This window comes from Anomaloglossus baeobatrachus, chromosome 2, assembly GCF_048569485.1.
Source record: "Anomaloglossus baeobatrachus isolate aAnoBae1 chromosome 2, aAnoBae1.hap1, whole genome shotgun sequence".
Lineage (NCBI taxonomy): Eukaryota > Metazoa > Chordata > Amphibia > Anura > Aromobatidae > Anomaloglossus > Anomaloglossus baeobatrachus.
In genome coordinates this window covers 179,988,985-180,004,239 of record NC_134354.1, presented here as the reverse complement: position 1 = coordinate 180,004,239, position 15,255 = coordinate 179,988,985, and the positions used below count along the sequence as shown (strand labels likewise).

General features: G+C 43.6%; 1 protein-coding gene across 4 annotated transcripts in view; it reads left to right on the top strand.

Moving 5' to 3' along the window:
- The window catches only part of LOC142288327 (uncharacterized), a 936,281-nt gene that overhangs the window by 533,011 nt on the left and 388,015 nt on the right, over nucleotides 1-15,255 (top strand). For all 4 annotated transcript variants that reach the window (XM_075333504.1, XM_075333506.1, XM_075333503.1 and 1 more), the window contains one exon: nucleotides 9,281-9,319. In XM_075333504.1, coding sequence (XP_075189619.1) covers nucleotides 9,281-9,319 — 39 coding nt within the window. The remainder of the gene's footprint in view (nucleotides 1-9,280; nucleotides 9,320-15,255) is intronic.

Below are 15,255 nucleotides of genomic sequence, written 5' to 3'. Positions count from 1 at the left end.
ACCTGTAGTACCCGACGTTGCTTGGGATAGTAACTAAGTGTCTCTCTTACTCTCCCTCTCTGTCTCTCTCTCTCTGTCAGTCTGTCTGTATCCCTCTCTCTCTCTGTGTCACTGTGTCCCTCACTCTCTCTGTGGCTATGTCTCTGTCTTTGTGTGTCTCTGTCTTTCTGTGTGTCTCTCTTTGTTGTCTCTGTCTCTGTTTCTCTTTGTCTCTGTTTCTGTCTCTGTATCTGTGTGCATGTCTCTTCTCTGTCTGTCTCTGTCTCTGCCTATGTGTCTCTGCCTCAGTTTCTGTGTCTCTGTGTGTCTCTGTCTCTCTCTGTGTTTGCCTCTGTGTGTCTCAGTCTCTGTGTGTCTCTGTGTTTGTCTCTGTATGTCTCTGTGTCTCAGTCTTTGTCTCTGTGTGTGTCTCTGTATCTCTCTCTCTTTGTGTCTCTGTCTCTGAGTGTCACTGTCTCTGTGTGACTCTGTTTTTTCTGCCTCTGTGTCTCTGTCTCTATATGTCTCTGTCTGTGTCTCTATCTGTGTGTCTCTGTTTCTGTGTCTCTGTGTGTGTCTTTCTCTCTCTGTGTCTCTGTATGTATCTGTCTTTGTGTGTGTCTGTCTCTGTGTGTGTCTGTCTCTGTGTGTGTCCATCTCTGTGTGTGTCCATCTTTGTGTGACTCTGTGTGTCTCTGTCTCTATGCATCTCTGTCTGTGTGTCTGTCTCTGTGTCTCTGTTTCTGTGTCTGTCTCTGTATCAGTATCAGTCTGTGTGTCTCTTTGTGTGTCTCTGTGTGTGTCTCGTCTCTGTATCAATCTCTGTGTGTCTCTGTGTGTGTCTTTGAGTGTCTCTCTCTGTGTGTTTGTCTCTGTGTGTGTCTCTGTCTCTATGTGTGTCGGTCTCTGTATCTCTGTCTCTCCACCAACATCATATTACCTCACACATAAGCTGTCTTATACTAAAAATGTCCTTCGTTGCCTATAATAACCAATCACGGATTCTATTAATGTCCTTTAGTTCCCAGCTCTATTGACTTTAATGTAAGCAGGTTTTTTGGCTAATAACTGTAAAATTCAGGGTTAAATTTTTCCCTCAAAACATAGTTTATGATGTTCCCTAAATCACATAAGGCCATTGTGCAAAATTTCGTGATTGTAAAAGCGATGGTGCGGATTCCTTTAGCGGACATACACACACACACACACACACACACACACACACACACACACACACATACATACATATGTAGCACCCCTGAACCCTTCAGGGCACTATTAGGTATGATATCCTGTCACGGATGCAGGGCCTACCCCCAGGGACCTGGAAGCTCAATGCCAGTACCAATCAACACACATAACATCTCCAGTTCCCTCACCCAGACAGGGATGACTGACTAGTTGGGGACCCAATGGATGGCCACCAAGGGGTGAGCCGATCCAGTCCACTAGCCAACAACCTGGGGGGAGGAGAGTGAGTAGTGAGTGAGTAGTAAGTAGAGTGGAGGAGGCGGACATGTCTCAAGACGGGGTCGTGTAATGGTGGCCTAACTGGTACAGGAGTGTGGTTGCCAGGTAGTGTACGACGAGGTACCCCTGGAACAAAAGGCATCGACGGGGCACAGGGCGCTAAGTTAGGTGAACGTTTTAAACTGCCTAGCAAATACCTGCACAGTGAGGGGTCCTTCACGGACCTCACTGACCCTAGAATCTGGGGGCACCAGCAGTAACAATTAAGCCAGGGACCGGAACCGAATACCGACCCTACATGGTTCACACTGCCCGCCGTACGGACGAGAGCCTGACAACTGACAGCAGGGGACTCCCTGACGCTCCAAGCTATACCCATTGTGTGGTCTCCATTCTTCCCATGCCGCACCCCATCATCTGCACCCTGGTGCTCAGCTGCCATCACCACCAGCCTCAGTGAACATAAACTGTGCCATTTGCGGCTCCAACTACTTAGCCGCAACCCGCAAGTGGCATCACGATATAAACTCTTTCATCTCCCCTGTATATAAACTTTTTTTAAAAGTGTCCCCAGGGTCACAGAACTGGGCAACGGCCATAGCACACCCGTGAGATAGCATCCCCGTACATATACGGCCCGGGACTGAGTACCCCATAGCCCTGGGCGACACGCATACACTCAGCTTTATATATTAGATAACACGGCAGCGCTGACAGAGCAGTGGACAACGGAGGCTCCTTATCAGCTTCTATGAAACTAAGCAAACTCCACCATGCATATTGATGAAGGTCCGAGGTATTAGGACCGAAACGTCAGTGCTCTGTTAATAAGTCAGCAATAAGGACTTGTGCCCATGTCGCTTTTTTCATGCTTTTTTTTTCCATGCTTTTTACTTGCTTCTTTTAATCACTAAAAATAAGAAAAAAGCATCCCAGCAAAGTGTATGAGAATCCTGACTTGCCGTGCACATGTTGCTTCTTTTTTCTGGAAAAAAAAAGCAGCATGTCAATTGTTTCTGCGTTTTCTCCACTCTTTTCACCAACTGACTTGAATGGAGTCAGTGAAAAATGCAGGGGAAAACACATGTAATACATACGTTGCTTTTTTGTGCATTTTTATGTACTTTTTTTTAACATTACTGTTGTTCCCTGCAGCCATTTCCTCATCTTGTGGTCTTTACCATGGGACCTTTCTGCAGGGAAGTCCGGTGACGTCACAAGGTGAATCGAGTTTATGCCGGCGGATCACAGAAGTTTCCTAACCCACCTGCATGAACTCGGTTCACCTTGTGACATCACCGGTTTTCCCTGCACCTAGGCCTCGCGGTCTTTACCGTGGGACATTGCTGCAGTGAACTCCAGTGACATAGGTGCCCTGGTCTGTGAGACGATCCATACCTCAGTACCCCGGAGTCATCATGGTGATGACCCAGGGTTACCATGGCAGCCATCAGGTCCCTGTGATCGCATTACAGAGACCTGATTGACAGGGAGAGGTAAATGATTCCTCTCCCTGCCTCCTGAATGCTGCTATCGCACTGTTCACAGCATTTAGGGGGTTAAACTGCCGGGAGCGGTGCAGGCACCACTCCGAGTAGAGAGAGCCGGGTCTCGGCTGTAAGATCAGTCGGTGACCCAGCGGCGATCGGCGGGGTACAGCACCTGAAACCCTTTAGTCGCCATGACTAAAAAACGCACAAGAAGCATGGAAAAAAGCATGTGAAAAAAGGTGCACACGAAATTAAAAATTTGCATTTTTTTCAGCTGCTTTTTTCCTGCCAAAACATGCGTTTTTATGTGCAGATTTTCTGCACATAAAAACGCAACGTGGGCACATAGCCTAAGAACGGTGACTACATGAGATCATCCTGTGTACTAATAAAGAATATTTATTATACAAACCAAACTAACCACCACATTTCTAAAGAATGCAGTAATAGCACACAATACTAATAATATACAATGAAACCCACAATTGCTAATAATATACCACCCATGGTATTTGAAACACACCATTACAGCCCACCTGCCTAACACTAGCTATCCCTTTATGGTAGAGAATTTACTTACAATACCACATACCAAAGGAACCAACCTTTCTGTATTAGCAGATTTTTTATTAAATCCTGTTCATATTCATTTTGATGTAATTCTTGTCTGCTGTAAGTTCAAAGCCAAAGTCTGCACAAGGCCACACGACTGCAATACTGTGATAATGACTACATTTTTTTGAAACAATGTCTGTATTCTCGGCTGGATATTTTTCGATGACCTATGTGCATTGAGAAGACAAATGACTGCATTTAGTTGTAGTTTCTGTGCTATGACTTCCAATATCCAGCTTATGAAAAAATACCATGCTGCTGCTAGATAACCCTAAGCTTCTTTTTCGGACTTTCTCGTCCGGCTGCTTGGTTCTCGTCTACCATAGGAGACACTGATCCTGCTAATCCCCTGGGTTACACTGAGCACATGAGTGCGCACACGTATTAGGTTTGATTATGCAAACGTCTGCATTAACTCTGTGAAGACGAGGGTACCAAATATTTACAGTTAAAGGGTTTGTATCACTAAGGCTCTGACGCAGTCACAATCTGGCTAAAAGTGCAGCAGAATGCATTTAGTTTGATTTTGTCATCAAAAAACTATTTTGTCTGTAGGACTGCACTGCCATCACAACTGACCACTAGCCACTTTACGGATTAAACATCTGTTTTTTGGCAACAAAATGTGCTCTTTTAGCATTAGTTCACCCTTTTTTTGGCGACATTGCCGACCAGTGCCACCGCATTTAATTTTACAATGTATACTATGTATATGTAGGAGAAGTGTCCTGATTTTAGGTAACTTTTTAAAAATTCTTTTGCTATCATGATATTTACGAGCCCACTGCTACCATTGTTTTGTATGGATCTCCTGCAATTGTGAGCAGTCTTATTGGTATGTGCACACGATCAGTGTTTCCAGCATTTTGTATGCAGCGTGTTTTTGCTGCATCCAAAACGCTGCATTGTACAGTACAAGCACAGTTGATGGGATTTCTAGAAATCCTGTGCGCACTGTGCGTGTGCAGCCCACAGCAAAAACTGACCTGCGGTGTGGCTTTCCGAGCCACAAACATGTGAGTTCTTTGCTGCAGAGTCACAAGCTTCCTCCATAGGGAGAACACAAGCAAGAAACAGCAACTGTCCAAATCCGGATTGTGGGCATGAGCAGCTCCGTTCTCCAGCGGAAGAGACTTGCAGCCCCACAGGTCAGGGCCCGCCGCGTCCAGGACGCAGCGGGTCCTGATCGTGGGCATGTACCCTTAAGCTACATGCACGCAGCATTTTTTTGTCACATTTTTGCCGCGTTTTTTGGTGCAGTTTTGTTGTCAGAAAGTTCTCACTTTTGACTTCCCAGCAAAGTCTATGACAATTCAGATTTGGTGTGCGCACATTGCAGTTTATTTTGTCTGCAGTTTATTTGTTACAAACTTCTGACACATTGCTGCCTGTTCATTCTTTTTGTGTTTTATCCCTGTCTTTCTCACTAGTGATGGAAGGACTCTCAAATCAAACCCCTGCCGACCCCGAGTCGGCAGGGCTTTGATTGATCCCTGATATCTGGCCAGATGCTGGTCCCATATAATCTACAGGAACCAGAATCGGACGGAAAGGGGTAGGAAGGAGTAAGCGCTTCATATGTACCGATTCACTGGTGTGACTTTATGCTCCCATGGCCTCTCATTCTTCTTCCCGGGCCACACATTAGGCTCATGCATATTAACTCCTGCACCCACCGGTGTCTGTGATTGGTTGCAGTTCAGACGCACCCCCATGCTGAGTGACAGTGTGTCTGATGCTTCCAGTCACAGACCTGGTCTGCGGGTATATAGCATACAGTAATAATAAATAAATTTAAAAATTGGCATAGGGTCTCCCCATATTATATTATCCAGCACAGATAAAGCCATGGCTATAGGCTGTAGACCCCAGCTATGTGCTTGGCTGTGTATCAAAATAGAAGGATCCGCATGCGGCTTATTTTTTTAAATTATTTAAATAATTTTAAAAAACAGCGTGCAGTTCCCCCTAATTTTAATATCCAGCGAAGGTAAAGTCAGGCAGCTAGGGGCTGGTATTGTCAGGCTGGGGAGACACATGCTTATTGGATCCCTCAGCCTAAAAATGCAGCCTGCAGCCACCCAGGATTGTCACATCCATTAGATGCGACAACCCAAGCACTTTACCTGACTCTTCCCGATTGCCCTGGTGCAGTGGCAATTAGGGTAATAAGCGATTATGTCAGCTCACAGCTGACATTAAGTCCTAGATTAATAATGGGAGGTGTCTATGAGGCACCCCCATTACTTATCTGCAAGGCAAAAGAAATAAACACAGATTTCAATATTCTCCCAGTGACATCAGCAGAGCCTGTGGATCTGTTGCCCGCTATGTTAAAGTGTGTGGGTTAAAGTCCCAGGGAGACCCACCTAAATAGAGAAAATGAAAATTACTTTACTCTCATCTCCTCCATTCTCATGATAACATTTTCAACATATTTACTATCTTTCACAGACTACATCTAGCACTATAAGTATAAGTGCTACTTCTACTATATTCACTATCTACTTTGTTAGTATTACCTGGTGAAACGTATGAGAAGTTAGCACTTTCTTTGCAGAAAGCTCTAAGGTATATTTATTCAGCGATTAGGCTATCTAGGTTTATTGTGAGTTTTATAGGGTTAAGCACATAAGCATATGCTTATTGATATACCAGTGGTTTGGTACATCTTTAATAGGGGTGTTTTTTTGCTTTTTTGCTGCAATCCCTTTGGCTGTTAGGTGTGCTATTTAAGCTCCATATATGGGGTGCTAGGGAAACATTTTGGATATTATTTAATTATAGAGTCCCCTACCAACAAAATATCTCTGGCTTTTGCTGCACACCTATCTCCATTTTTCCTACAGAAATGATTTTCCTGGTTGCTAAGGATCCTAGTCCTTGGCTTGCATCCCTAATATCAGCCAAACAGGAATATTTACTTGGTTGTAGACTCCCTGACAGTTTTCCAACTACACCTTTCAAATGTTACCCAGCTACCTACTTGTGGGTCCTGATCTTTCCCACCTCCACCCACCCCCATATCACTAGCCCCCGCCAAGGCCGCTCAGTGATCTCTAAACTCCTCTCCAGGTTTCCAATGCTCCTGAGTGGTGCAAGCAGCATATTTAGATCAGTTACTATGCCACTCGCTGACATTAAATGCAGTTATATTCACAGTTGTTGAAGACATGCATACATCCTACAAGATGCATTGCACACCTTTACCATTGTCTATGGAGCACATGCTAAATGGTGATAAACGGTACAGATAAAAGCAGAAAAACAATAGAAAACCCCAACTATGCTCTTGTGTAAAACTATGATATTGTGTTTAACTATGCACTTATCTGTAGCTCCTGCATTAAAATGCAGCCCCTCCCTTCATTCAGCTGCCCTCACTTCGAGTCACTGGAACTTTTAGCTCTTCAACTAGAAAGTATTTTTTAGTAATTGTACAGGAATAAAAAAATCTGACCTTTTCGTCACCAGTAGAACACAGGGACACCAAAATACACTGCTATGTACAGATGTATCTCTATGCACCTGCATAATTTGTTTTTAAGTTCAAAATCTAAACAGCGAAACAAGATTACCCAATTATCCCATCTTCCTCAATGTGGGCTATAGCTAGAGCTGCTGCCTGCAAACTTGGATGTTGTGACTTCAAATCTAGGGGATATTAGAGAAGAGATGAAGGGCATTGTTTATTTAATTTGTCTGTGCAGAGATATGCTGGCCCCGCCACCTAAGAAGAAGGAGCTACTGAGATGACGAGAGTGAGGACATTTGGACAAAAGCCCTGACTTTCCACAACTGAACCCTCAAATCAAGACAGTTCTTAATCTTAAATGGTTGGGAACTATGCTTATATTAAATAGTTCTATTGACTATCAAGGTTCCACCATGCACCAGGGAACCCCCGCAAGCCCAGCCACAAACAGGGTACACAGTAACAACAGTGGGCCATGTCGCTAGGAAGAAGGGAGCGGGGACACCTCCAGCACTCACCTGATGCTGTACCCTAAGCTCTCTGATGTCCCTATACATGTCCTTTAACTGAATAGAAATAGTGTTCATAAAAGGACAGCACAAAGGAAGAGTTTGACATCCAAGAAAATATCATGGTTCTTTTTTTTTCAAATGCCCGAAAATACCTGGGCATTCCACAATGAGACAGATGAGACGAAGTGGAAATTGTTTTGCACAAATGCACAACACTATATAACTGGAGGAACGTGAACAATTCAATCCATTAGTAAACCCTCATCCCAACTGTGGAGCAGTGAGCATCGTAGGTTGGGACTGCTGTGCTGCCTCTGTGAGTGGGCACATTGCAATTATTGAAAGAACAATGAATTCAAAAATATCAGAAGCATTTTACCGGAGACTATAAGGGCAGCCATTCATGACCACAAGCTGTGGTGATGTAGGTTTATGCTCTATGAAAATGTTTAATAGTTAAAATGGATTTTTTAACCCTACTTATATATCTGGGGCTAAATGGCATATTTGACCATGAAATGGGTCACACTGACAAAGATTACTATGTGCTATTGCTACATCACAGGTGATTGGGATCGCATTGCAAATCCTAGAGTACTGTGACTGCTGTAAGCAAGTAGCAAGTATTTTTTGCAACTTGCTTGTCATAGTCATTGTTATGCTTGCCAGGCAAGCAGAGATTTTAACAAACCCACTGGGCCATAGCACACAGAAAACCCATAGGGGCTTAACTACGAACTTACACCTGGTTTTCTCCAGAGCCCCTGATGGTGAGAGTGTTACTCTGCAGGTGTGAGCCCAGGTGCCACTAGGGAAGACTGGTGCTGCGACAGCTGACCCCAGTGGTACGGGAGCGTCAATCTGTTGGATAGACTACAGCAGCAGGCAGTGTCAAAGTTCCGTCCGGGATGGAGGCAGTAGCAACTGGTGACGATACTTTGTGGCAGCGGATATCATGGTCGGCAGCTAGCGTGGTGGCTCACAGCAGCAGTTGCAGGTTAGGGATAACGGCAGCAGCACACTGGAATACAAACAGATATCAGCAACAGAACTAGCACAATTTAACAGCGTCAGCAGCACAGTGCTAGGGGACCTGAGAACTAGCAACGTATTTGACTTGTTGCCCAGGCACCTCCCATGGGGCAGAGGTGCCTTAAGTACCTGCAGCCTCCCAGATGACCTCTGGAGGTACATCCAGGTAATGGGTATGTTGGGGCGTGGTTGAGCACGACCCCTAGAGCAGAAGCAGGAAGTCTGCCATGAGAATGCATCCTCCGATAGACAGCAGCACGGGACGAAAATGGAGCACCCACCACAGGAGGGACAGATGGGTGAGTCAACTGACGCCCCTGCCATGGGAGAGGGGCAGGATAGTGCGGGGATGCCAGTGTGGGCATTACAATCATGTTACTCTAGGGATTGAAACACAATCCCAGTCACATGTATTATGCCTCAATATAGCAGTGACGTATAGCAATCTATGACTGTATAACCTGAGTCGTGCCCAAAATTATCAGATAGGTACAGCCTAAAGGGTTCTGATACATTGTGAATACTGTCTGTGATCAACTGACCTGTGTACTTAGTAAAATAGTAGCTTTAAAGGATTTGTAATATCTGAGACTATATGCCCCTACATCATTTCTCCCTTAGTGTCTGAGTTCACAACTCATGAGAAAATAATATATTTGCCACATTCCATGTAACCTGTACTGAGTGAGTGCTATTCTCTCTTCTAGCTGGATAACCGATGAGCATGTAGCCTGGAGATTTGTCATGTAAGTATCTTCAATTATTTTAAGTATTAATCTCCTTTTTTTAATTTATTATTCATGTATTTATCAGGTGAAAACTTTTTAGCTTGTTAATATTAAGGTAAAAGAAACCGTTGCATTGGTTTACTTTAGAACTGTAAATGCTATACAATGTATTGACAAGATATATTGCATTGCAGGCTGTATTGAATCTGGGGAGTCCTTTTTTTTAAGTATTGCTTGATCTGTCATAGGGAAACACTACCTGCAGATATAGAGGTAATCTGCATGTAAATATCAGGTAGATCTACAGAATAGAGGTAATCTGCAGGTTTAGGCAGTTTACTAGAGCAGTGGCTACAGGAAGAAAATTAGGTTTTATTCTTCCCGCAGCCGCTCGCTTCCAGTCATCAAGGGTGTAGAGCAGGGGTGGGCAATTAATTTTCCCATGGGGCTGCATGAGAAATTTGGCTGGTTTTAGACTGTAGAGGGTTCAGTTACAGTCACCGTTCAATAAAAAGCGAATGGGCTACAATCACTACCCAGCATTTTGATTGACAGCCTACTCTGCTGCCTATGTGTGTTTATCAGGCTGTCAGTGTGCTTGGGAGTATAATCACTCCTTGCCCCGATCAATAACTAAAAGCTAGCAGCTGGAGGAAGAATATACAGTTAGGTCCAGAAATATTTGGACAGTGACACAAGTTTTGTTATTTTAGCTGTTTACAAAAACATGTTCAGAAATACAATTATATATATAATATGGGCTGAAAGTGCACACTCCCAGCTGCAATATGAGAGTTTGCACATCCAAATCGGAGAAAGGGTAATGCATAGCCTCCTCTTTTTCAAGGGACCAAAAGTAATTGGACAAGAGACTCTAAGGGCTGCAATTAACTCTGAAGGCGTCTCCCTCGTTAACCTGTAATCAATGAAGTAGTTAAAAGGTCTGGGGTTGATTACAGGTGTGTGGTTTTGCATTTGGAAGCTGTTGCTGTGACCAGACAACATGCGGTCTAAGGAACTCTCAATTGAGGTGAACCAGAACATCCTGAGGCTGAAAAAAAAGAAAAAATCCATCAGAGAGATAGCAGACATGCTTGGAGTAGCAAAATCAACAGTCGGGTACATTCTGAGAAAAAAGGAATTGACTGGTGAGCTTGGGAACTCAAAAAGGCCTGGGCGTCCACGGATAACAACAGTGGTGGATGATCGCCGCATACTTTCTTTGGTGAAGAAGAACCCGTTCACAACATCAACTGAAGTCAACTGAAGTCCAGAACACTCTCAGTGAAGTAGGTGTATCTGTCTCTAAGTCAACAGTAAAGAGAAGATTCAATGAAAGTAAATACAAAGGGTTCACATCTAGATGCAAACCATTCATCAATTCCAAAAATAGACAGGCCAGAGTTAAATTTGCTGAAAAACACCTCATGAAGCCAGCTCAGTTCTGGAAAAGTATTCTATGGACAGATGAGACCAAGATCAACCTGTACCAGAATGATGGGAAGAAAAAAGTTTGGAGAAGAAAGGGAACGGCACATGATCCAAGGCACACCACATCCTCTGTAAAACATGGTGGAGGCAACGTGATGGCATGGGCATGCATGGCTTTCAATGGCACTGGGTCACTTGTGTTTATTGATGACATAACAGCAGACAAGAGTAGCCGGATGAATTCTGAAGTGTACCGGGATATACTTTCAGCCCAGATTCAGCCAAATGCCGCAAAGTTGATTGGACGGCGCTTCATAGTACAGATGGACAATGACCCCAAGCATACAGCCAAAGCTACCCAGGAGTTCATGAGTGCAAAAAAGTGGAACATTCTGCAATGGCCAAGTCAATCACCAGATCTTAACCCAATTGAGCATGCATTTCACTTGCTCAAATCCAGACTTAAGACGGAAAGACCCACAAACAAGCAAGACCTGAAGGCTGCGGCTGTAAAGGCCTGGCAAAGCATTAAGAAGGAGGAAACCCAGTGTTTGGTGATGTCCATGGGTTCCAGACTTAAGGCAGTGATTGCCTCCAAAGGATTCGCAAGAAAATATTGAAAATAACACATTTTTTTTTTGGGTTTGGTTTATTTGTCCAATTACTTTTGACCTCCTAAAATGTGGAGTGTTTGTAAAGAAATGTGTACAATTCCTACAATTTCTATCAGATATTTTTGTTCAAACCTTCAAATTAAACGTTACAATCTGCACTTGAATTCTGTTGTAAAGATTTCATTTCAAATCCAATGTGGTGGCATGCAGAGCCCACCTCACGAAAATTGTGTCACTGTCCAAATATTTCTGGACCTAACTGTAACTTAATTTTCTCCCTGTAGCTTGTGCTCCAGTAAATGGCTAAACAGGATTAAAATGCTATTTACCTGAAAATTAATGCTATGTTCAGTCATGGCTGGAAGTGTTGGCACCCTTGAAATTGTTCCAGAAAATGAAGTATTTCTCCCAGAAAATTCTTACAATTATACATGCTTTGTTATACAAATGTTTACTTCCTTTGTGTGTATTGAAACAACACAAAATAAAAACAGAGGAAAAAGTCGAATTGGACATAATTTCACACAAAACTATAAAAATACCCCGGACAAAATTGTTGGCACCCTCAACTTAATAATTAGTTGCACACCCTTTGGAATAAATAACTGCAATCAATCACCTCTTATAACCATCAGCAAGCTTCTTATACCTTTCATCTGAAATTTTGGACAGTTGTCTTATGCAAACTGCTCCAGGTCTCTCATATTTGAAGGGTGCCTTCTCCTAACAGCAATTTTAAGATCTCTCCACAGGTATTCAATGGAGCTCCAGCCCTTTATGCATTTCAGGGTACTTCTTGAAGTATGTTTATGGCCTTTATCCTGTGGTCTAGGGCGCAAACCCGGGTTTCTGACACTGGGCACTACATTGCGACCGAAAGTCCTTTCGTAATCCTGATATTTCATGATGCCTTGCACACATTCAAGGCACCCAGTACCAGAGGCAGCAAAACAACCCCAAAATTTATTTGAACCCCCACCATATTTGACTATAGATACTGTGTACTTTTCTTTGTAAGTCTCTTCTCCCAGTGTTTGCATGGGTTACCTCTGGGTACTCCGGTTTCCTCCCACACTCCAAAGACAAACTGAGAGGGAGATTGTGAACTCCAATGGGGACAGTGATGATCACATCTGTAAAGTGCTGTGGAATTAATAGTGCTATATAAGTGAGTAAAATAAATAAAATAAATAAATTCCATTTTCAGTAAACAGTAGAATGATGTACTGTATCAAAATCTCTATCTTGGTCTCATCTCTCCATAAAGATTCCCAGAAGGTTTTTGGCTTATTTACGTACATTTTGGCAAGTTGCAGTCTAGCTTTTTTATATCTCTGTATCAGCAGTGAGGGTCCTCCTGGGTCTTCTGCCACAATGATTCATTTAATTCCAATCTCCTACAAGGTTTCAAAGACTGTGGAGAAAAAGGCGCATAGGGTCTTACCAGATAAAAACCAGATAATGATATTTAAGGTGCACTCACCTCTAGGGGTTGTGAATAAGTCACAACACCTAAATTCGCATAATCGTGGATGGAGATAGCTGCAGCCCCACAGGAATATTAGGCACATTTTTTAAAGAAACAATGGGGGTACAGCCGCGCTTATCACCAATGCAGGCCAGAATTATTAATCTAAGTCTTTTATTGCAGGCACATATACAGGTCAACATGTTTCAGGGGGCCTGCATTGGTGATAAGCACGGCGGTACCTGTTACGGTGGGGCTATCTATTTGGGAAAAAGATGGTATAATACAAATAGATAGTCAGGGTCCACTGTGCAAGGGTATTATCTTGCCGCTGACTAATGGCTGATAACAGAGAACAGCAGCTGTAAAGCTGGGTTTACACACTGCAACATCTCAAACGACATTGCTGTAACGTCACCGGTTTTGTGACGCAATAGCGATGTTGTTTGCGATGTTGCAGTGTGTGAAACCTATCAGCGACCCGGCCCCTGCTGTGAAGTTGTAATCGTTACAAATCGTTCAGGACCATTCCTAGGTCCTTTGTTTCCCGCTGTGCAGCAAGCATCGCTGGAAAGTTTCAGTGTGTGAAAGACTTTGCAGCGACTTTGTTAGCAACTTCCCTTTCAAAAGGCTGCTTATCAACGTCCCCAACAACCAGCTAGGTCGCTCTGCAGGTCCGGATCGCTGTTCCGTTGTTGGCCAGGTTTGCCTGCTTGACTGCTCACCAGCGACTTAGCAGAGACTTAGGGAGGTCGCTGTTACGTCACAAAACCGGTGACGTTACAGCGATGTCCTTTGCGATGTTGCAGTGTGTAAACCCAGCTTAACACCAAGGGGGTACAGGTAAAATATATCTTTGTACTGTGTTAGCCAGTAGAGATAAAAAAAAGTTTGTTTAAAAGAACTGCGAATCCTCAGTAGTTGATACCTTTTAATGGCTAACTGAAAAGATGGTAATAATAGCAAGCTTTCGAGACTACTCAGGTCTCTTCATCAGGCATGGTATAACACAAAATCTGAAGAGTCACATATTTATACACAACAGGACATAGAATAGTGCAGTAAAAAAAAACAAGTTATGTGAAGCAGAACTATCACTATGGCAAGGGGGGGAAACTGTTGTGGCCATAAATATTGTTGTAGTTCATAGATAAGCAGTGTGAAAGTTTTATTGTCCTCTGATTGGGGTGTCACAGCCCAGACCAGACACCCCAATCAGAGGACAATAAAACTTTCACACTGCTTATCTATGAACTACAACAATATTTATGGCCACAACAGTTTGCCCCCTTGCCATAGTGATAGTTCTGCTTCACATAACTTGTCTTATTTACTGCTCCATTCTATGTTCTGTTATGTATAAATATGTGACTCTTCAGATTTTGTGTTATACCATGCCTGATGAAGAGACCTGAGTAGTCTTGAAAGCTTGCTATTATTACCATCTTTTCAGTTAGCCATTAAAAGGTATCAACTACTGAGGACTCTCACCAAGGGGGTAGTAATGTAGTGTTACAGGTCACACCACATATGGAGCTGCCACTCTTCCTTTAGAGTAGCTTTGTTAGAGCAAGAAGCCCCTGTTGACTCACAGAGACCACTAAATAATATGAAAGTGTAGGAGCACCGTTACGCATCCCGGAGATCCTAATACTAAAGCCTCTGTTTCCTCACAGAGGTTATAGGATATATATTTACACAGTATATATAGTGTGTCTAGATCACACACACAGTGTGTATAAAAGTATAGCAGGGCACAGTACTAACCATACTGCCCTGTACGTTGGCTCAGTGTAACCACATTGACATAGGAGCACTCTGTGCTAACTGCACTGTATAGCGATATGGATAAAGATCGGCTGCCATCTAAAACAACAGCCACAGAAGAGAAGAGGATAGAAAAGACACCATTCAATCGGTCTAGCCTTACAGTATGTATGCTAACCACACCTAAGCCCTACACTCAGAAAGTATATGCCTAACCAGCAATCACAGAGCAATGGGCGGGTAGAATCGCTTAACCAGTGGACACACTGGCTATAGACCGGACTGCGTCTATACAGTAATGCCTAACGCTGTAGTACTCAGGAGGAGAGCACATGCATGGGTGTCTACCACATGCATGGACAAAAACGACTGAGTACTCACATGCGTGCGCCAGGGCTTTTTATAACTTAGTCACCGCCCACAAGATGGCGGCGCCCATAGCCAGCCCGAACCTTGGCCAATAGTGCTACAGAGCGTCATCGGTGATGTCACCCCCCACCAATAAGGAGATAGCATGTCAGCAGTGATGTCACCTCAGCTATTCAGCTGCTGCCATGTGGCGAGCATGCTCATTGAGGCCTATTCCGGACTTAGCTTGGAAACAGCATTGCTTTTCTGCACATGTGCAGTAGCTGCTTTTTGGAACTTAGTCCCTGAACCATAGAAAGTTCTCC